Source organism: Mustela lutreola, chromosome 7 (genome assembly GCF_030435805.1).
Source record: "Mustela lutreola isolate mMusLut2 chromosome 7, mMusLut2.pri, whole genome shotgun sequence".
In the NCBI taxonomy this organism is placed as follows: domain Eukaryota; kingdom Metazoa; phylum Chordata; class Mammalia; order Carnivora; family Mustelidae; genus Mustela; species Mustela lutreola.
This window is the reverse complement of record NC_081296.1, coordinates 40,683,630-40,707,582: the sequence shown is the minus strand read 5'-3', so window position 1 is coordinate 40,707,582 and position 23,953 is coordinate 40,683,630. Positions and strand designations below refer to the sequence as shown.

The window sequence follows — 23,953 nt, the reverse complement described above, 5'->3', positions numbered from 1 at the left end:
GTATGACTGGCCACTCAGCCTTACCTTTGAGATACTGATTCTAGGTTTTCCACTGATCTATCATGATTTTAAGAATGAAGCCCTGAATCTTCCTCTCTATATACACATTTTGGAATTCTTAATTAAGGGAGCTAATAAGTTAAATTCTGGTTAACTGAGATTTTATTGTATCCTTGGAATATCTGGGCACTTATAAAATCCCAAGGATTTAACAATAATCTAAAAAGCCCCAAAAAATATACATACCAAGTTTTAAATTTACCAGTCTAACTAAAATATTCAGCTTCTTTCCTTTAAACTGAGAGTACCATTGATTAATTTATGCTGATGGGCTATTAAGCTTAATTAATTTTGGAAAAATTGAGAAAAAAGGGAAATGGGTGAAATTATGATTAGATATCAGAATGCAGTTTATTAGAGAAAAATTCCCAAACCTTCTTGATAAATGCTACTTATAATTTTGCCAAAGTTTTATGTCTTTGCAGGCAGAATGGTAAGTACATAAGTAGAAAAAAACAACTATATGCCACATGGGTCTCCTTTGCATGAAATTGCCTGGAACTATGGAGGATGCACATTTGGAAAGAACAGGGTATAAATGAATAGCCTGTCACAGAGAACAATTTTGAATGAAATCCTTCAATGAAAAAAAAGTTTTATTTTTCCCTAAAGAATTTTGTATTTCATGAGTCATTACTTATGTATGAAACTTTATTTATCTCTTAGGTTCACAATTCAGTGCTCTATTCTATTTCCTCAGAGCAAATCTCTAGTAATACCTTATCATTTAAATAAATTTACCTGGCCAGTCATCCAGAAATCTGTATGACAAACTCTTCTTCTAACTTGAGAATAGGTTGGGAAAAGTATGTAAGTTTGACTCAGGACTTAGAAAACACATATAAGATATTATTATATAAAAATGTTAAGGAAATTCGTAATGCAAACATAAAGAATCTTGCTTGAGAATTCTCAATTTCACAGTTATAACTCTGCTCCTAATACAATATCTAGCACATAGCATATACTCAATAAATATGTAGTGAACTGAACCGAAGAGAGCAAGACAGATGCTCCCCGTAGTGTGGAACTGCAGTTACATTGATGCCATGTCTAGCAGTTGGCCAAGACTAGATTGTAGGATATAAGAAAGAGAAAAGTCAGGGGTGCCTAGGTGGCTCAGAGGGTTAAGCCTCTGCCTTCTGCTCAGGTCATGATCCCAGAGTCCTGGGATCGAGCCCCGCATCGGGCTCTCTGTTCAGTGGGGAGCCTGCTTCCTCCTCTCTCTCTGCCTGCCTCTCTGCCTGCTTGTCATCTCTCTCTGTCAAATAAATAAATAAAATCTTTAAAAAAATAAAATAAAATAAAATAAAATCTTTAAAAAAGAAAAAGAAAAAGTCATCTCAAATTAGACAGGCCTAAGAGGAAAGTCCAAAAGTAACAAAACAAAAAAAGAAAACTAATCCAACATTCAAGATGACCATACGTTCGTGCAGTAATGAGATGAACAATCTGGGCCTGCCTATACAGATCAACCCCCTCATAAAACTCCTAGGAGGTGCAGATAGTACAATATATAAGGATTCTGTAGTGCTTAACATTAGCCCATTACAGATGGCTAGCAGTTGTTAACAGCCAACTAACCATTCAAATGTCTAAAGGAAATTTCTCCTTGAACTGAAAAACTCATTTCAGAAATATAACCAGATCATATAAGGCACTGTTTTTCAAAGGGTGGTCCACAAACCACATCTGTCAGAATCCCTTGAGACATTAAAAATGTACATTTCCATGGACATTGGGAAGGGTATGTGCAATGGTGAGTGCTATGAAATGTGTAATCCTGACAATTCACAGACCTGTACCCCTGGGGCAAAAAATACATTTATGTTAATAAAAATAATTAATTAAAAAAATAAAATGCACACTTCCAAATCCCACTTGAGACCTACAAAATCAGAATGGGGAAGAGGAAGAAAGGAAGGGGAGTACTAAGAACCTGCATTTCTAATAAAACCTCAGGTGATGGCACACTAAAGTGTAAGGCCTTTGATATAAATATCTATAATTACATATGTTAGTAAGGGAGATTTTCTTTTCTACTCCTGACTTTTCACTCTTTCCACTGTTCCCTTATTTACAAGACATATGTGTTCCCATACTCTTACCCTCATTAGGTAGGCATTTTTCCTAGTTCTAAAACAGTATTTGGAAGATTCCTTCCCATTCTGTTGTGCATAACCCAGCCTCGAACTACAGTACAACTGCTTTTTCTATTGGAAATAATCTACCATGTTGTATATATAAAATCAATTCTGATCCAAATAAATACCAAACCAATTTGATCAGTGAACCATTGGTTAATGAACCATTTCATTTTTAATTCAGGTCTATTTGGATTTACGTAGTCAAGATTATTAAGCAATATTACTCAAATAAGATAAGACATATCTGATCTCTACTTGCTGACAATACCTTGTCTACTTGAGTAGTTTCTTTCAAGATCATGTTGTAAGAGTCGACCAGAGAATGATGGCGTTTCTTTATTTAGCTTGAATTCAACCTAAAAGACATATTTGGGGGGAAATTTAACAGTAAGTCATGAAGATAATTATAAAATTATGTACAATACTGACACAAGACACAACACAGATGAACCTTGAAAACATGCTGAGTGAAAGAAGAGAGACATAAAATGGCACATGGCATAGGATTCCATCTATGAAAAACTGATAATAAAAAAATCTAAAGAGACAGAAAATAGATTTGTGGTTTTCAAAGGGAGTGGAAAGGGGGAATGGGGAGTGATTGTTTAATCGGTACAGGGACTCCCTTTTGAGTGACAAAAGTTCTGGAACTACACACTGCTGATGGCTGCACAACCTTATGAATGTATTTAATATCACAGATTTGTACAACTTAAAATGGCTAAAATGGAAATTTTTATGTTAAGAGTTTTTAGTGCACACACAAACGCACACACACAGTCAATTTCATGGGGTCAGATGAAACTATGCTATAAACCACTTGCAATTCCTCCATACGCTCACCACAAATACAATGATTAAAAGAACCATTTTCTAGAAAACAAAAGCAAAAATCATATAACAAAAAGTAAATTCTGTTGAAAAAATATCAGTTTTTATCATCAGAATTCCTTTTAAGAATCCAAGTGTAATAAAACTGTATATCTAAACCTTCTAAGAAGGGTATTCTCTAAATTGATTTTAAATTATTTGATAGGACTGAGGGAAAAAAAAAACAACCTCGTGATTAGCCACCAAAAAACCCTAAATATGTATCATAAAAGAGTTATATGCTTCTGATTCATCCATAATAAACATTATAACAGCATTTGTTCTATAACTTTATGAATTATATGAGCTGAAGGTATTTTCTCAGAACATATGTCCACTCTAGAGAAAGTAAATGGTTTGAAAAGAATCTGGACAAGGCACATAGTTCTTAGAAATACATTAGAATGGGGTGCCTGGGTGGCTCAGTGGTTAGGCTGCTGCCTTCGGCTGGGGTCATGATCTCAGGGTCCTGGGATCGAGTCCCACATCGGACTCTCTGCTCGGCGGGGAGCCTGCTTCCTCCTCTCTCTCTCTGCCTGCCTCTCTGCCTACTTGTGATTTCTCTCTGTCGAATAAATAAATAAAATCTTTAAAAAAAAAAAAAAAAAAGAAAAGAAATACATTAGAATGATAAAAAGGGATTTTTCCAGCAAAATCAATTAGCAAAACTTTGGCAAGGATCCATTATGTCCAATTATAATAAAGAATATTTTCAATTAATCTAGCTAATTGCTATTTATTCAAGATGATCAAATGGTCTATTTTTCAAGGGTTTATTTTCACATTTAATGTAATCAACTACTGCCTCCTCGACTAACGGTGTCCTTCCGTCAACCCTCTTCATGCCCCTCCTTACCCTCCTCATGCTGTTGTTTGTAAACTCTGTCTTTCACTTTAGAGTTCCCCTAGTGACATCTACTGAACAATCTTTTAGGGAAAAAACTGAATTGTGATGGTTGGAGCTATCCAACTTGGGCAAAGGAGGAAAAATTGTTTTGTGTCTTGAGACAGTTCTGTGGGAGGTAGATGAGTAGGTCTGAGTGCTGAGGTGAGACAGGAGGGAAAGAAAAACATGTATCTCAAAAATCAAATCTAAAGCTAGAAATAATGGAAAGGCCAGCGGATATTGTATGCAAATCTGGGAAAAAAGAATCTTGTGTTTACATCTTAACTTCTAAATAGTATTAAGCCCAATATAGTTTCACTGCTAATCTATTATGTTCTCACCTGATTATAAATGGAATCTGTAGATATATCCCCCATATTATTACATTTTATCCATTATAAGATGCCATCAGTAGCAAGACATACCATCATTTTACTCACTACTAAGAAAGAAAAAAACTTTCCTAATTCGATTATGATGTGCCATCAATTTTAAGAAGAATCCTGACTTAAGAAATGTTTAAATATAAAAAACAAAACAAAACAAAACCCACCTCTTGTAATCGGTGAAGTAAGAATCAGTTTTTTAAAGAGGTTTTTTTACTTTAGGTGGGCAGAGAATAAAAATTATTTTAGCTCTACTCTTTAAATCATGCTGTTATTTGTGTAGGTTATAAAATAATTTATCTTCGATTTAAATATAAATCTGCTTAAATCTTACTTTGCTTTTTTCAGGAAGCGACGATGTTTGAATAACCAGATGAAGCCCACAATTCACCTGCAACGTAAAAAATTATAGCATAAAATACTCTCTTAATTTAAATACACACATATTTCTCCCCAAACTGGTACAGATAACAAACACTTAGTATAAAACAGAATGCTTGCTTTTCGTTTGTGGTAAATGATCATGTTCTGACGATCTGCTGAAAACAATAAAATCGCGACTAAGAATTAAAAGGTTTCCCTGTGATTTATTTCCCAAGATGTCTGCAGCGATGTAACCCTCCACCTTATAACCTGAGGTATCTGACACTTGCCATTTCAAGTCTACGTAAATATCTCAATAGGACAGGTGAAGGAGGTGGAGTGCCTATCAATAATACATTTTTCCCCCCCTTAAATAAGAGAAGGGGTGGGAAACCGACTGGTTAAAAGAAGTGAAATGAGTCTTAGCCTTTCACAGCAGACCAGCTCCACCTTCTGGAAGCCAAGAACCTGGACAAGACTTTGACTACCCATCACACAATATTAAATACCCTCCAAGTGCCTTGGTCCAGTCCACGAATCTCAAGCCTCGGTCAGACAATAGCTTGAGTGGATTCAGCGATCCTGGTCCCAATAATACAGCCCATCACCTAGGACAAAGACGCCAGTCAGAAAGAACGATACGAACGGGGGGAGAAGGAAAGGCACAAGACCCAACCTACGTTATTCGCAGCCCGGCCAGAAACAGAGCGGTACTTCCCGGGAATCATGGCAGGAGACAGTCCAGGATCTGTTAGATCTGCCTTGGAAGCGACGATACAGCGGAGACTCAGACACCGAAAGGGGTCATCTCCCAGGCAACCCGCTCAGGGGTTACCATGGAGACGACCATTTCCGGTTTGGTCCTCTCCCAAATCGCGGGGCCCACCCGGTCGGTAGAGCCTCCGCTGATGTTTGCTGGGGTCCGGTGCGTCCGCACTTCCTCGTCCTGCTTTCCTGGCCTCGTGCAAACGGAGCGGGAGTGTGGGGAGGAGGACACGGGGAAGAGGCCGGCCGCCTCGGTAGCTGTGACAACCACCACTTCCGGTCCGTCCCTCTTTACGGCCCACCTCAGTTCGGCCCGCGCGAAATTTGGATCCCGCTGCCGGTGGCGCCCTGCTCTCCGGGGAGGACCGCCGCGGGCGGACGGAGGCCGATATCCGAGCACCGCGTACTCCCCTGTGGGGCCCCAGCTCGGGACTTCCGGTGGCCGGAGGTAGGGGCACGCACGAGGCGCCGCGCCGCGCGGCCTGGCGCAGGGGGACCGGCGTCTCCCCGGCTGGGAGCGCGCGGGCGTGCGGAGGCTGAGGCCGCGGCGATGCCGGCGCGCTGCGTGGCCGCCCACTGCGGCAACACCACCAAGTCCGGGAAGTCGCTGTTCCGCTTCCCCAAGGACCGGGCGGTGCGGCTGCTGTGGGACCGCTTCGTGCGGGGCCGCCGCGCCGACTGGTACGGGGGCAATGACCGCTCTGTCATCTGCTCGGACCACTTCGCTCCGGCCTGTTTCGACGTCTCTTCGGTTATCCAGAAGAACCTGCGCTTCTCCCAGCGCCTGAGGCTCGTAGCGGGCGCCGTGCCCACCCTGCACCGGGTGTCCGCCCCGGCACCTAAGGGGGAAGAAGAGGGAGAACACGCGGGCGGCCCCGAAAAGGGAGGAGAGCCCCAGGCAGGCAGGCAGGCAGAGGCCGCCCCGCGGCCAGCCTCCTGTACGCTCCTCCGGGCCAGGAAGAGGGCTGCGCCTTCACAGGTAAAGGGACATCAGAAGTCCACCGAGGGTCGCGGAAGGACCCCCAGACTGTGGCTCGGCTGTGCCACTAGTGTCACCTGGGGAGGGTCATCTCCCCTCGAAGGGTTCCGTTTTCCCATCCGTAAGATTAGGAGGGTGCTGTAGCGGGGATCGCCAGGTCCTGTTTGACATGAACGCTGGGGAGTTACATAGTTTGCTTCTGCCTCATCCTCCCTCCCTCGGACTCCCACAAACGCACACTCTTATCCTTTAGATTATAGAGTCGCCTTCACGGTCCGCTGCAGACTTTTTAAATAAAAAGGGTCCCATTTGCGCAAATCTCAAGGAAAAGGATGCTTGTAACTGTTCTTGCTCGACATTAACCTGAGCTTTAGGAAATGATTTTAACTGCCAATATGGTGAGGGAAGGGGGGGTGTGGAGCCACGGATGAAAATGGGGTTTGCTGATATATCTCTTCGCGCCCCTCAACTTCCTCTTGACTCGCTCCCTGTAAGTTAAAACATCCTAGTGAGCTTCATGTTCTCACCTTGCCCTCTTCTGCTGCCTGACTAGTCCTCACAAGCACGGACTAGACTTGTTTTGCATCCGGGCACCAGATCTTCTTCCCACTTCCCATCTTAATGAAGACTGCCCAGCCTTCTTTGAGATAATCAAGCATCAGCCCTATCACCATCCCAGAGATTAAATTACGACTTTTGGTTGGATCTAAAAGGTATCCATTTCGAGAGATGGGAAGAGTTCACCAAGTGATCGTCAGCTGATCCGTAACTGACATTTTGGCTTTGACTAAGCCCTCTTTAGCCCAGACTCAAACTTTATACACAAGGATGTCAATCCAGGAGATTAAGAATTTCCTCACAGGCCTGTAATAGTTGCTCTAGATCCAATTGCCAGACCAAAACACTTTCTGAAATACCAGCCTGCTTCCTACATTGGAATGCATGCTTAAGACACTTTTAAGGTATCCTGGTATTACTAGGATTAAGAGCAAAATTACTAACACATCCTACGTGTCCTTGCACGCTTTTTGCCTACCATACTAGTCCTATCCAAGGCCACTGTCCCTTGTTGCGCCATATACACCAGTCATGTTGATCTTTTCCATTTTTGAACATGCTATGTTCCTTCCTACCAACAAGCCTTCACTCATTTGTTTCATGTAATGCCCTGGAATTATGCTCCTCCCATTCCCCATTATCATCAATTAAGTCTTTTTACTTCAAAAATCAATTTAAACGTCCTTCCCCTTTGGTCCCCTAATTATATATTTTCATTCTTCATATAGTTCATATGCTTTGGTATCATACATACTTCAATAACACATCACAGTTGTCATGAAATAATTGTGTCATTTGCTTAATGTCTGTCTTCACATTAGAATGTAAGCTCCGTGAGAGCAGGGGTCCTATCTGACATGTTCATTATTGTATTGGCAGTACCTAGACAATATTTCGCAAATTTTAGGAATTCAATAAATATTTGTGTAGTGATTATGAGACTCTAAGAACACTTTTTTGTACTATAATGGAATTTTCAGTTCTCAGCCAGCTGCCCTTCTCACCAGGCTGTGTACCAGTCAAGACATCTGCCCCTTCCTTTAATTATCTGTCCACTATCACACTCATCCAACCTTTACCTAAGCACATATATAATACACAAATTCAAATATGTAGTAAAAGGAGCATTGAACATGCCATGCACACCCTTTTACCTTTTTACTTCCTCATAATTATACCACCCTATCAAAACTCAGGAGAAGAAAAGCCAGCCTAGTGAAACAATCAAAGATTTTATAACAAAGGCTAACCTTGAGGAGATCCAGAGTACATACCAAACCTACTTTGCTATTAGAATATTATATATATTAATATATCTAGCCAACATTTCTAACAATCCATATTAATGCAATTAATATACTTGCTGTTTATTAGGAAACTAAGTAATAGTTACTTTAGAAGTATATAAGGTTAAAAAGAGTTTAGAGTTGATAGCAATATATTTTTAGCCAGGTCTGGATTGAGTAGCCCTAGAAACATTGCTAAGAAAGTACTTGTGCGACCTCTGGCTCCTTTCCCCACTCACTGTTTTTCCAATTCCAGGAGCAACTGACTAAAAATCTAATTTCCAGGCATTGTATAACATTTATAGAGGGCTATTATAGATACTGTTCTGGATAGTTGGGTTTTATGTGGATAAATGTAACTGAATATTCCCTATCTGCAGGGAGCTTGAGAAAAGATTAGGGACCATCTCCCAGGAGAAAGGGGGCTCTGAGGAGTACTATGTACTATCTGATATCTTACTTCATGAGGCTGTGATTATTTTCCTTCTTATTTTTTATCCAGCTGTATTTTTTAAATTGTCTAATTGAAATGTAAAAATATGCAGGGAAGTGGACAAATATTGTCATTAAATTAACACAGACTGAACAAGTGTAGCCACTAGACAGCCCAAAGAAATCGAACACTGCTAGCAACCCAGGGACCCCTGTATCACCTAAGCTGAAGCCTTCACTCCTTGGAGAAAACAAGTTTGCTTTTTTTTTTTTTTTTTTTTTTTTTTGTAAGCCTCATAAAATAGAACCATTATATAGGCATTTCTTGCCTCTGGCTTCTTTGTTCAACAATATATTTGTGAGGTTCATCCATATAGTTTCATATATATCGGAAATTTGTTTTAATTATTATATAGTGCTCCATTGTATGAAAATGCCAAAAAATGTCTCTATTCTACTCTATTTGGACATCTAGGTTGTTACCACTTGGGGGCGATTATAAGTAATGCTGCTATATGCATTTTTGAACATGTCTTTTTCATACATGCACACATTTCTCATGGTATATACCTACAGTTGCTGGGACATGGTATTATGCTAAACTGCAATAAATAATTCCAAGCGATTTTTTAAAATAGTCATACCAGTTCACACTTTTCTAGCAGCCTGTGAGAGTTTACATTGTTCCTCATTCTTGCCTACACTTGGTTTCTCAGACTTCCACATTTGAGTCCTTTTGCAAGGTGTGTAGTGGTGGTTTACATTGCATTTCCCATTTTGTAAATGAAATTAGTAAGGGAACACCTTTTCAGATGTTAATTGAACATGTGGATAGCCTCTTTGGTGATATGCCCATTTTTCTATTGGGCTATCTTACTTTTATTGATTTCGGATTCTTAATAAATTCTGGCTTTCTTTGTCAATTGAATATGTTTCAAATATCTTCTCCCACTGTGCCTTTGCCTCTTCCTTCTTAATAGTGTCTTTTGATGTACTGAAAGTCTTAATTTTAATGCCAACCAACTTACCAACATTTTTCTATATGTTTAATGCTTAAAACACGCTTATACTGCCTTCTATAAATTTAATTGCTTTTAATTTTTACATTCAGATCTACAGCCCATTCAGAATTGACTTTTGTTTATGATGTGAGATAGGGTTTAAGTTTCATTTTTTCCCACATATCCAATTGACTCAGCCTCTTCTATTGAAAAGACTAGCATTTCCTCATCCTATAGCATCAACTTTGTCATTAGTTAAGTTTCTATGTACACATTACGTCTGTTTCCACATTTTTAAATTCTGCCCATTTATCAATTTGCATATTTTTGCAACAGTATGATAGTACCTTAATTATTGTAGCTTATATTAAGAATCAACATTTAATTAATCAATTTCTCTTACCTTCTTCATCTTCATAGATGTCTTAGGCTATTTGGGGCTCCTTAAACTTCCATATATATCGTAGAATTGGTTTGTCAATTTCCACAAATTATTTACTGGGATTTGATTGGGGCTACATGGAATTTATAAATGAATGTGGGGAGAAAGACATATTGACAATAACAGTTCTTCCAATCCATGAATGTAGTGTATCCCTACATTTACCTGGGTTCTTATGTTCCTCTTAAAAATATTTTATGGCATTCTATGTAAAGGTTTTGAACATCTTTTATTAAATTTATTCCTATTTTATTTTGCTATTATAAACAGTATTTAAAATTTTATTTTTATGTATTTATGTAGATAAATTGATCTTTGTTGACCTTGTATCCAGAAACCTTGTGAAAACCTATTTATTCCAATAATTTATAGATATTTTCCAACTTTCTACATGTCTATAACATGTCAGCAAATAGTTTTTGATGTTTGTGCTTTTATTTTCTATTCCTGCTATGCTAACTAGAAATTCAGTACAATGTTGGGAACCAAAAAGGTGATGAGGAATCCTTTTTCTCATTCTTATTTCCAGAGGGAAAGCCTTTAAGTTTACCATTTTATATGATTTTTGCTACAGTTTTTTTTTTGCAGTTTTTTTACTCCTGTCTATTCCTAGTTTTTGCTACAGATGTAAATCATAAATGATGTTAAATTAGATCAAGTGCTTTTTCTGAATCTATTCATGATCATATATTTTGTCCGTTATTCTGTTATTGTGTTGAATTATATTACCTGGTTTTGAAATACAGAACCAAACTTGCATGGCTGAAATAAACACATTTTGGCCAAGGTGTATTACTCTTTTAAATATTGCTTGATTTGATTTGCTAATACTTGGGATTTTTACATATGTGTTCATGGGCAAACTCAGTCTGTAATTTTTCTTTCTTGAAATGCCTTTCTCAGGGGTGCCTGGGTGGCTCAGTAGGTTAAGCATCTGCCTTCAGCTCAGGTCATGATCCTAGGATCCTGGGATTGAGCCCCACATTGGACTTCTTGCTGGGCAGGGAGCCTGCTTCTCCCTCTGCCTGCCTCTGTCTGTCTGACAAATAAATAAAGAAAATCTTAAAAGAAAAAAAAATGTCTTTCTCAGATTTGGTATCAAGATTATGCTGACTAATGTGGAGTTATTTCCTCATATCATTCTCTGGAAATGATTCTAAAAATTGGCATATAGTCATTAATAAATTTGATATTAATATTTGGTAGAGTTTGCTGATAAAGATACCAGGTCCTTACCTAGTCCTGGAGTTTTCCCTGTGGGAAGATTTTTTTTAAGATTATTTATTTATTTTAGAGCGTGTGCACACAAGCAGGAGGCGCAGAGAGAATTTCAAGCAGACTTCGTGCTAAGAACAGAGCCCACTGCACGGCTTGATCTCATGACCTTGAGATCACGACCTGAGAGGAAACCAAGAGTTGGATGCTCGACCACCTGCACCATCTAGGTGTTTCTTGTGGGAAGATTTTTAATGATGGATTCATTTTTTTTTTTACAGTTATAGCGCTATTCAGTTTTTTGTTTCTGTACTTTGATAAATTATACTTTTCTAAAAATTTGTCAAAGTTTTCAAATATATTGACCCAAAGTTATAATAATTTTTTACCTTTTAAAATGCTATATGATCTGTATGTATTCTATATGATTTTTGCTTTTTCATTCAGTTTTTTATCTGCTTCATCAGGTGTTTATCAATTTTTATTAATCTTTTCAAGGAATAAACGGACTTCTTGGTCTTCTTTCTAGGTTTGGTTTTTCTTTTTTCCATTATTTTCTGTCATTTTTCCTTCCTGGTACTTATTTTTTTCAACTTTGATTTTTTAGTTGCTAGGTTAGATTTATATAGTACTGAGCTAAATGATTAACACATATTTGCTTCTATTTTTCCATTAAGCAAACTTGTTAAAAAAGTGAAAACTTCACTTAAAGTTATCTGTACATATTAAGATGTGGTATTTCATGCGAAGAATATCAGAATAACCAACTTGCTTGCTTATGTGAAGACAAAACACGAATTTCCAAATACTTCATATTTTATCCCGCTGCTTAAATTTTTAAGAAAATTTTCCAGTAGTGGGGCATCTGGGTGGTTCAGTGGATAAAGTGTCTGCCTTTGGTTCAGGTCATGATCCCAGGGTCCTGGGATCAAGGCCTCTGTGTGGCTCCCTGCTCAAGGGGAGCCTGCTTCTCCCTTTTCCTCCCCACTCTTACTCTCTGTGGCTATCTCTGTCTCTCTCTGTCAAATAAATAAACATCTTAAAATTTTTTTCCAGTATTTTAAAAATTATTTTTGTAAGACTTAGGGTTTTTTTTTTTTAAGAAGTTTTAGGTTCACAGCAAAACTGAGGGGACTATAGAGACACATGCGCAGTCACCTCCAATATCAACATCCCCACCAGAGTTGGTACATTCGTTAGAACTGATGAACCTACATTGACCCATCACTATTACCCAAGTGCCATAGTTTACGTTATAGCTCACTCTTTTTTTTTTTAGATTTTATTTATTTATTTGACAGACAGAGATCACAAGTAGGCAGAGAAGCAGGCAGAGAGAGAGAGGGAAGAAGCAGGCTCCCTGCTGAGCAGAGAGCCTGATGCGGGACTCAATCCCAGGACCCTGAGTTTGACCTGAGCCGAAAGCAGAGGCTTTAACCCACTGAGTCACCCAGGCGCTCCTATAGCTCACTCTTGATTCCTATACTTTTTGAATTTTTTAAAAAATTTTTATTTACTGTTCTTGTAACTTCTTGAGAGTTTAAATTGGATCATGGGTTTCCAGAACTTTCATATTAATAGCCAAAGAGGCATTTGAGTTTCACATGCTTATTTCCCAATTGTAGAATTCCCTATAGTGGTTTTAATATAGGAAAAACTGACTTCTGAAATGAGGATATGTTAGAAATATTTTGTGGAATAAATGTTTTGTGTGATGTTAATGATTCTACTCTAAATTAATTAAGCCTAATTAGTTTTTCTTTAGTCTTTTGTGCACTTAAGACTATAAATTCCCTTGTAAGCATGGCATTGAGTCCCATAAGTTTTTTGATATAGAATATGATTCTTTAGCTTAAAGTATCCTTTTATTTTCATCCTAAATTTCTCTCTTATCTTTTCATGAGTAATTTAGAAGTGGGTTTTTAAATTTCCAAACATACAGGCATTTTGTAGTTCTATTTTTGTTATCGATTTCCAGGTCAGTTACACTGTGGCCAGACAGCTTACAGCATATGAATTTAATCATTTGAATTTATTGAAACTTGTATTAGGCAAAACATAGATCAGTTTTTATAATGTTCCATGTGCACTTGAGGTGAATGCATGTTCTGCAGTTGAGTATGTGTTCCACATATATCTATTAATTGTGCTTACAGGTTCTCTATTCTTACTGAATTTTTGTCTACTTACTGTATTAATTACTGGGAGAGGCATGTTAAAAATCTTCCACTGTGATTTTGAATTTATGTATTCGATCTTCTAATTCTAACAGTTTTTGTGTTATGTAGTGCTAATATAGCAACATCAGCTTTCTTTAGATTAGCGTTGGCATAGGACATCTTTTTACATCCTTTTATTTGCGATCTTTCTGAATCCTTCAGAATTTTGGCATTACTCTCCTCCGATTGTCCCTTTCAAGAGAATGTATCTTTTTCCTCTGGCTGCTTCTAATATTTTTTTGTTTTCCAGTTTTACTGTAAAGTGCATAGGCATGTCTTTCTTTGTTTTTATTTTGATAAATACAAATAGCACTTTTGTAAAACCATGTCTTAATATCTTCTCTCCATTTTGGTGAATTTTCAGATATTATTTGCTCAAACAGTGCTTCTGTCCCATTTTCTCTCTCTTTTCCTCCGGTACTACAATTTATATCATATATGATACTTTCTCATCTTACCCGCTTTGTCTCTTGTGATCTTTTCTATAATTTCCAAACTTTAGTCTCTTTCTGCCTCATTTCAGATGTTTTCTTTTAACTTACATTCCAGCTGATCAATGATGTATTTGGAAATTCATATTAACCTTTTAATATGAAGAAGAAATAATCAGATATGTGCACAAAAGATTTATTTTCAAAAATTTCAATATAGGGACGCCTGGGTGGCTCAGTGAGTTGGGCCTCTACCTCTGGCTCAGATCAGTTGGGCCTCTGCCTCCGGCTCAGGTCATGATCTCAGGGTCCTGGGATCAAGCCCCACATCGGGCTCTCTGCTTAGCGGGATCCTGCCCCCACCCTGCCTGCCTCTCTGCCTACTTGTGATCTCTCTCTCTGTCAAATAAATAAATAAAATCTTTTAAAAAAATTCTAATATAGATTATTTTAATAGGTTATAGTGTATCTATGCAATAGATGTTATACAGCCATAAAAATTATGTAGAATATTTAATAACATTGAAACATGATATATTAAAGGAAAAAACAAGGTTATAAAACAGATTATTCCAATTAAAAAAACATATATGGAAAAGACCAAAAAAGTTCTAAAATACAAAGTTGTTAGCTACAGATAAAGAGATGATGGCTAATTTTTAGTTTATTTTTGCTTCTCTGGCGCAAATTTTTCTCAGTGATAAAAATTATTATTCTAATGGGAACAGAAGTCATTTTTAAAAGCCTGATTAAGTTCCTAAAATGCCATTTTTCCAGGCATAAACCTGTTTTCTAAAGAAATATTACTTATTATAGATTTTTATAATGCTTGGCTTAGAAGTAGATACAGCCAATAGAAATTGGTCATAATTTCATAGACACAAATGAAAAGGTAAGCCTTATATTTTGATTTAAGTCCTCAGTAATATTAGGTATAATTATTCCTGTTACAAAAACACTCTTCAGGGCACCTGGATGGCTCAGTCAGGTAAGCTTATGCCTTCAGTTCAGGTCACGATCCTGGGGACCTGGGTTCGAGTCCCATGCCAGGCTCCTGCTCCGTGGGGAACCTATTTCTTTCTCTGCCTCTGCTTCTCTCTCTGTCTCTCATAAATAAATAAATAAAAATCTTAAAAAAAAAAAAAAAAAAACCTACAACAAAGGGATTCTTCACAAAAGTTTCTTCACAGTTTCTTTAACTTGGGTGTTAATGGCCTATGTTCCAGCAACTATGGAAGCCAGCTAAAATATTTTTCAGTGGTGATTCATTAGTTGCATAGAACACGCAGGGCTCACTCCATCAGTGCCCTCCCTAATTCCCATCACCCAGTTACCCCATCCCCAGCACCTCCCCTCCAGCAACCCTGCTTGCTCTCCATACTTAAGCGTCTCTTAAGGTTTGCTTCCCTCTCTGTTTTCATCTTATTTTATTTTTCCTTCCCTTCCCCTGTGTTCATCTGTTCTGTTTCTTGAATTCTACATATGAGTGAAATCATATGGTATTTGTCTTTCTGTGACTACTCAGAGAAATAATACTATTATTTAATATTTTTAATATTATTATTATATAATATTATTATTATAATAATATTATAAGAAATAATATTTATTCTTTTATTTAGCTTAGCATAATACCCTCTAGTTCCATCCATGTCATTGCATATGGGAAATTTCATTCTTTTTGATGGCTGAGTAATAGTCCATTATATATATATATATATATATATATATATATATATATATATATATATAGCCACATCATCTTTATCCATTTGTTGATGAACATCTGGGCTCTTTCCATATTTTGGCTATTGTGGACATTGCTGCTTAAACATTGGGGTGCACGTGCCCCTTCGAATCATTATGTTTGTATCCTTTGGATAAATACCTAGTAGTAATGTTACCATCTAAGAATCCAAGTCCTTTTTCTTTCTACCTCTTACTTCCCCCACAGATCAAAATTTCCATTTCACATTGTAATTTTTTCTCAGGAAGGCATAAAAACATTAAAGTCAGCCATATTATTTTGTTTAAGTATTTCTCTATAAGGTACAAAAGACTGATGATCAGGCTTTCCAGAATAATGCTACTGCTAGGATATCCAATAATTTAATACAAGTACTATTAGCTCTCACAGCCATTGATTTAGGGGAAAAATAATGAGTTGTAAGCAAATAATAAATATTTCTGTTTACCCAGAATGTTGGCAATTTATGATTTACAAATAGTAAACAACAGTATGGCAGAGTTCTTACGAACTTGGACTTTGGAGCCAACTTGCCTGGGTTCCAATTCCAGTCTTCCTAATATGTGACCTTGAAAACTATTATTTATACTCTTTTACTACTTCTCCCTTTTGAAAGATAAAACCATACTCGTTAGGCTACCTTTGATATGGTTCTCCTCTGGTTTATATTTTTAGATTACATGTGAAAATGAAGTTAAACAAACACAAGTCCCTGCTAATAATCTATCTTATGGTGTCACTTCATTACCTACTCACTGTGAAGACGGCCCAGTGCATAAAAGTACACAAATGTCTCTGAAAAGGCCCCCTCACCGCAGCGTTGGTACGTTTGGACTCTTCAACTGACTGATCATTGAATTGATCTTTTGTATATGAAAGATAAATGACAAGCAAAATGTAATTCACAGGCAAATGTGTTTGTTCTCTTTCAGGTATTCAGGCCAAAGTGAAAGTGTTCGGAAAACAATTGTGTAACGCCACTACTCAGACCGAGGGATTGCAGTCTAGAAGTGCCTCCGTCTTTGACATTTACTCCAGTGACCCAGATGCAGACTGGGATGTCAAGAGTGAGCAGAGCGATTTGTCTTATATAGCAGTGCAGGTGAAAGAAGAGTCCTGTTAAAAATGCAACGTCAAAGGACTTGATGTCCCATAGGTTTTCAGATGTTCACTCACATAATTACTTATTTGCTCTTGCAAATCTTTCACTTTGGGATAATTGAGTATCAGCAAAATTGGTTCAGCTCTAAGGCAAAAATGTGTCCACCTGCCAAGATAACGAAGCTAATCCTGCCCACAAACCTCCCCACCTCCTACTTTCATCTCTTGTTTCTTTTTTCTTTTTATCCTTTTGGTGGAAATCGAGATATAAGACAAAATGCACAATAGCATTTCCAGATCAAGATTAAGCACTGAATATTTAAGCTTACTGCAGAAGCAACACTCATATGGGGCTTATAGGACATTCACAAGTTAGAGTGTCACTCTTCTAAATAACTTGAAGGTAGTAGTAAGCACAGGCAAGTGTGGTACTATGAAATGATTTGGGAGCCAGGAGACTTATCCTTGATTATTATTTTTTTATGTTGTATATTTATTAGTTTGCCCATTCATAATACTATTGGATCTATAGATCAGTCCCTATGAGCATTTCTGGTGAAGTTATGGCTCTTACAGAAAATTTTGGAAGGGAATAAATTTAAACATGGATAGAGTTGCATATACTTGGATTGCCTTGTTAATGAAATCTACTTGCATTGGTTCCTATTACAACGAACCAATGAGCTTGATTAATTTAGATTGAAATTATTAACATCATGCAAAAAAAAAGTATTATATTTCTAACATATCCCAATTTCAAAAATTAGGTTTTTCTCATTAATACCATTCTATCAAATTCTACATTTGGGAACTAATGGTGTGAAACATAGCTGCCCCATCTGCCATTTACCAGTAAAGTTTCTAAAGCAGTTTTGTACCATGAAGTAATTTGTTACAGTTGTTTCTGAGAAACTTACTATAATTCTGATCTTCTACTGAGAGTATTAAAAATAAATGTCCATTTTATACCTCACATGTCTTGTTAATTGCGCATGATTGGAAGACCTTGCATGCATTTTATCCTAGAAGGTTTAAATAATATACCAAAGTGATTTTCTTTCAAAGCTAATTTCATGTGTGACTTAATTTGAATGGTATAATTTTATTAAAAAGAATAATAAAATAAAATATTAATAGAAGTGAGCCTGAACAATGATTATCTAAACACATAACACTACTGTTGTTGTTGTTGTTGTTACTGTTTCTTTGGCTTGAATTTGAGATGACTACTTGGTGTTTTGAGAGAACATTGTGTTTTAAAATTAAGCATATAAACCTTCTGAAGCTAAATGCTATCAGTAAGTACCTGTTGTTCGTTCCTTGAGCTTTTAAATAGCCTACCACCTTAATTAATTACAATCATATAATTAATAAAATAATTAATTATAATGAATGTCATATGCCCTTTTATCCCCAAATTTCACTTTTTATGTGAAAATTTCATTTTTATGTGTTAAACAACTTTGACAACCATAACCTATCTACCTTTCTTCCTTCCTATCTCCCTTCCTTCCTTCCTTCCTTCCTTTTTTTTTAAACAAAAGGCCTGAACTTTATTAGTTCCCCACCAGTACTGCCCCCTCCACCACCCCCAGCCCTAGTGAGAAGCTGCCCCTGTCAGAGGCCACCAGGCCTCAGGGCCAGAGGGGCCAAAGTTCCTCAGAAGCTGCTCCTGGTCTTCCAGGTCCTTCCACTCCTTCTTGCGCCTATAGAAGATGGGGCAGTCCCAGCTGGTGCAGATGACATCCTTGTGCAGGCTGCCTTGGCAGCGGGAGCATTTGGGTCCAGAGGTGCAAGAAGCACTCCTCCAGGGCGTTCCTTCCTTCTTCTTTCTCTCTTTTTCTCTCTTTCTTCCTTTCTTTCTTTCTCTCTTTCTTTCTTTCTTTTTTTTCCTTTCAGGTTTTTTTCTCTTACCAATTGAGAATTTATGTTTGCTTTGTGAATTCACATGATTCCATAATGTATTGTGCAATTTTCACTGTCCTAAAGTAATGAAATACTGGCTTTATTTTAAATTAAATATGAGGAACTTAGTTTATCTAATTTTGGTTACTTTTTGCATATTTTCAGTATCTTAATTTCTTTTGTTGCCAGAAGAGTTTAATGGGGGAAAATGAGGTACACCTCATCACCTGCCTTATCATTTTTCATTTGTTTATGTAATAAGTACTTATTAAACATACTCTGTGCCAGATAACTGTTCTAGCCACCAAGGATACATTGGTGAGTAAGATAAAAATTCTGCCCTCTTAGTAGCTTCCTTTTAGAGGGGAGCCAGACCATAAACTAAGATAGGGATGAATAATTTTAGATAGTGATTAGTGCTATGAAGGAAATAAAGCAGAGTAAGGTGTTAGAACATAATCGTAACAATTATGTTAGAACATAACTGGGGTGGGAGAGAGGGTTTGCTTTTATAGGTAAGGTAATCAGGAAAGGCCTCTCTGAAGATTCAATATTTTCTCAGAGACCTGGGTGATCAGAAGAAGCAGTCATGTCATGACTGGAGAGAAGAGCATTCTGCATGATAGGAATGGCAGATGCTCTGGTATTTGAGGAACAAAAAGGAGGCTGGGGTATCTGGAGATAATAAACTAAGTAGAGAATTGTAAGAGATAAGATTTTTTTTTTTAAGATTTTATTTATTTATTTGTCAGAGAGAGAGAGGGAGAGAGAGTGAGCGAGCACAGGCAGACAGAGTGGCTGGTTGAGGCAGAGGGAGAAGCAGGCTCCCCGCCAAGCAAGGAGCACGATGTGGGACTCGATCCCAGGACGCTGGGATCATGACCTGAGCCAAAGGCAGCCGCTTAACCATCTGAGCCACCCAGGCGTCCCAAGAACTTTATTTTTCTTAAAAGATTTTATTTACTTGAGAGAGAGAGAGAGAGAGAGCACAGAGGGAGCCTGATACGGGACTCGATCCCAGAAGTCTGGGACTATGACCTGAGCTGAAGGAAGACACTTAACTGACTCAGCCACCCAAGTGTCCCCCACCCCCTTTTTAGAAAGATTTAACTTAGAAAGAACTTGTTACAATGTTAAAAATGTGTTCAAACACGGAAATACAGCAATATTGAAGAAAGAGGTGAGGAATCTCAGAAGAGAAAAAGAAACTCTAAAAAAGGACCAAATGGAAATTCTGGAGCTGAAAATAGACAAACTATCAAAACCAACATAAGAAGAAACAGGAAATCTGAATTGCTCTATATCAAAGAATTGGATTATAATCCTTTCACAAAGCAAAGTCTATTTCCTGATGGCTTCACTTATAATTTCTATCAAACACACAAGGAAAAAATGCAATTGTTACATAAACTCTTTCAAGAGAAAAGAATGGGGGGCGCGCCTGAGTGGCTCAGTGGGTTAGGGCCTCTGCCTTTAGCTCAGGTCATGTCCCAGGGTCCTGGGATTGAGCCCCGCATTGGACTCTCTGCTCTGCAGGGAGCCTGCTTCCTCCCTCTCTCTCTGCCTGCCTCTCTACCTACTTGTGATCTCTCTCTGTTAAATAAATAAGTAAAATCTTTAAAAAAAAAAAAAAAAAAAGAATTAGGGAACACTGCCCATTTTGTGAGTTCAACATTATCTTATTACCAAAAGTAGGCAAAGACATTATAAGAAATTACAAAGCAATGTCTTAACATGAATTTAGATGCAAATATCCTTAACAAAATACTAGCAAGCCTTTCCCGCAATGTATTACAAGAATAAAACATCATGTCCAAATATAGCTTAACTCAACTCTGCAAGTTTAGCTTCTCACTCAAAAATCAATCAATGCAATCACCAAATTAAGAGAATAAAGGAGAAAAATCAACGATAATCTCATTAAATTTAGAAAGATCATTTGACAAAAAAATCAACATCCATTTATAATAAACACCCTCGGTAAGCTAGGAATAGAAGTCTGGTAAATGGCAGTCATGATATATACATCAATAATATCATAGTTAATGTTCAAGGGCTAAAAGCTTTATCAGGAACCAGGCAAGAACATTGAACTGAAGATCCTAATTAGTGCAATAAAGGCAAAAAGAAAAAATAATAAAATGCATAGTCGTTTAAAAGGGAGATATAAAACTCTTTTTAAATAGAGATCATGTACATAGAAATGCCTAGGGGATCTATTAAAAAGCTGATAGAACTAATAAGTCAGTTTAATAAAGTCAAGTATAAAAATCAACTGTATTTCTATATACTAGCAAAGTGAAATAAAAAAATTTACAATATGGAAAGACAAAGGGTTTAGAACAAATATTGGGTAGAGAAGGAGCAACTGGAATTCTCATCATGGATGATGGGAATGTAAAATATTAAAACCATTTTAGAAAACAGTTTGACTTATTCAACCAAACAATTCAATTCCCGTTTATCCAAGAGAAATTAGAATATGTATCCACACAAAGACTTTTACACAAATGCTTATAAGAGCCAAAATCTGAAAACAACCCATACGTTCATCAACAGGTGAATGGAGAAGCAAATTATAGCATATCCAGACAATGGAATTCTCTCAGCAATAAAAGAGAGTAAGCATGTTTGTAACAACATGGATGAATTTTGAAAATATTATGCTGAGTGAAAAAATCCAGATTCAAATAAGAGTACATACCCTGAATTCCCATTTGCATGAAATTCTAAAAAGAGAGAGAGAGAGAGAGAGATAATTAATACGTAGTAACAGAAAGAAAATCAGTCGCTGCCTAGGGCTGGAGCGGGGAAGACACTACCCACAAAGGAGAGAAGGAAATGTTTGGGATAATAATGTGGGTGTTTAAATACTGATGTGGCGATAGGTACATTGATACATATCCTTGTAGTTGTGTGCAATATACCTTTATAAACTTAACCAAAGAAAAGACCCATAAATCCTAATTGTCAAATGACTAGTACAGACCATAAATTCTGTAGTTTTTAAAACTAGGCTTCGCAGAAGAGGTAAAATTGCAATTGCCCTTTTAGGAGAGATAGGCTATAGATAGGCTACATTAAAAAAAAAATAATAACTGAGCAGAGAAAAAGTCAACACAGGGATGAATGCAGGAGGGGCAGGGTGGGTGGCTTGAAGGGATGGTGGTAGTATTAGACTGAAGGCAGAGGCTCTGACAAGGGAATTGTGGGAGATTCAGATGGAGGGAGGAGAAAGTTAGGGGCAGGATGTAGCCAGAACATAGAGATCGATCTTTATCCTTTGGGTACTGAATAAGCTTTTGAGATATTTGAGCAGAGGAGTACGTTAGGCAAATGAATCTGGATTGTGGTGCAAGAAGAGTCAGCAAGGAGAGAATTTGCCGAAGTTCAGTTGACAGACTTGAAGTAGTCATGACTTGAGAAGATCAAAGATTGAACTAGAGTGGGGAAGGCAAAGAATGGAGGGGATACGGAGAAGGAAGAATTGACAAGGAATGTTAGGTTAGACTCTGGATTTGGGAACAGGGACAGAATAAACAATGGGTAGCTAAAATGGCAGGATAACTAGTAGAGATAAGAAGCAGCCAGTCTGGGGAGAAAGATGTTGATTTCAGTTTTAGAAGTCAATGATCTGAGAAATCTATCCTGACTTTACCTCTGTCTTAAGACTGGATGAAGTGTCACTGCGTACACCAAAGTGTGTCATGCCTAGCCTATCACATTTGTCGCCTTGTATTGTGACTGCCTACCGGTCTCCCACAGTAGGCTCCATAAACCTCGAAAGTAAGGACTATCTTTCGTTAGTATTCTCCTGTGCCAAGCACTGTTCTGAATCCAAGCGTTTTGCATATGTGCTGATAAGTATTTCCTAAATATGTACTGAATGTGGAGTTTGAGAGGATAATGGAAATGGAAGAGGAAAGTGGATATGATCCTCGGGCCATTCGAGCAGGGAGTTTAAGATATATAGTCTGGGAAGGTATTTACAAAAAAAGTGATGGTTGAAATCACGCTATAAGATTCCTAAAGGACAGACTATAAACAAACCTCCTGTGGCACTTAAAGTCTTCATTACTTACCTGGCAAGTTTGCTCCAAAATGAGAAGCAGGAGAGACCAAGAAAAGGTACGCAAGCCTGCATAAACCATTAACCAAATTAATAACTTCTGCTGAATATTCAGGAATTGGCTCTTCAGATAATTGGCACGCACACACACGCAAGGCTTTGCCTGGCATTTGATGTTTGCCTCTTCCCTTTTGTACCAAAAATAATGAAGCAGTGACATTTAAGAAAGTGGGAGAAGAATTCTAACAGCATGACTGTATTTGGGGTTTTCACCCTGGCTGAAGACTGATGCTTATCAACCGTGTGAGCCTAGACAAATTACTTCCTCTCCCTGGGTTTATGTCTTCTCATCTGAAAAACTGGAGTTTTAGTATCTACATCATATTTTTGTCAAGAGGATGAAATGAGGTCCAATATGCAGAACGCCTCCACATGGGAAACATGCTGAAACTCTTAGCTAGAGGTGGGAAAGTATGGTGAAGAAGAGGATGGCTTTTGGTGACCACTACCTGGGCTTGAACTCGGGCTCTGCCACTTACTAGGCAAGTTGTGTTTTTGTGCCCCGTTACCTCATCTGGAAGGTAGGGATGTTTAATTAGTACCTCGATCACAGGTTTGTTATGAGAATTACATGAATAATAGGCACCTGGAACACCAGCTGACATATAGCCAACATCATGTCAGTTTTCGGTAGGATTACCATCACTCCCTTTCCCCAATATCTCCATTCCCAAGCCCATCCCTAGCCCAGCTCTGTCTCATCTCTTCCCTGCCCCTCCTCCATCAGTGGGAGGATGACCGGTGGATGTTTTCTACAAAGTTCATACAGTGACACTAGATGGGGTTGCTGAGCTAACACACTTAAGAACTGTTGGGCCCCCGCATTGTATTTTTGGACTGAATGAGACTTTAGGAATGCGTTGGTCAGCCCTTTTTATTTTGCGGAGGAAGAAACTAGGGATCAGAGAAGTTATCTGATGTAATACCTGCCTGCAATTGTCTCAGCAATCCAGTCTTCCCATTTCTGGCAAACCCAATCCCATTCTTCATCAGAAACGACTGAACAATAAAGGTGGATGTGCTTATAAATC

General features: G+C 37.8%; 2 protein-coding genes across 3 annotated transcripts in view; one reads left to right on the top strand and one right to left on the bottom strand.

Annotated features, from left to right (window-relative positions):
* Positions 1–5,678, bottom strand: part of LRRC49 (leucine rich repeat containing 49) — a 168,699-nt gene extending 163,021 nt beyond the window's left edge. Inside the window, exons 1-3 of one of the 2 annotated variants that reach the window (XM_059180546.1) lie at positions 5,393–5,678; positions 4,684–4,740; positions 2,476–2,563 (exon numbers count right to left, since the gene is read on the bottom strand). In XM_059180546.1, coding sequence (XP_059036529.1) covers positions 2,476–2,563; positions 4,684–4,740; positions 5,393–5,440 — 193 coding nt within the window. In that variant the 5' untranslated portion in view covers positions 5,441–5,678. The remainder of the gene's footprint in view (positions 1–2,475; positions 2,564–4,683; positions 4,741–5,392) is intronic. The other variant, XM_059180547.1, reaches the window with a different exon arrangement.
* Positions 5,679–5,934: 256 nt separating this feature from the next.
* Positions 5,935–17,861, top strand: THAP10 (THAP domain containing 10). The gene is made up of 3 exons (XM_059180550.1): positions 5,935–6,456; positions 16,463–16,610; positions 16,720–17,861. The coding sequence occupies exons 1-3, from the start codon at positions 6,028–6,030 to the stop codon at positions 16,908–16,910; spliced, it is 768 nt and encodes a 255-aa protein (XP_059036533.1). The 5' UTR covers positions 5,935–6,027; the 3' UTR covers positions 16,911–17,861.
* Positions 17,862–23,953: the final 6,092 nt, after the last annotated feature.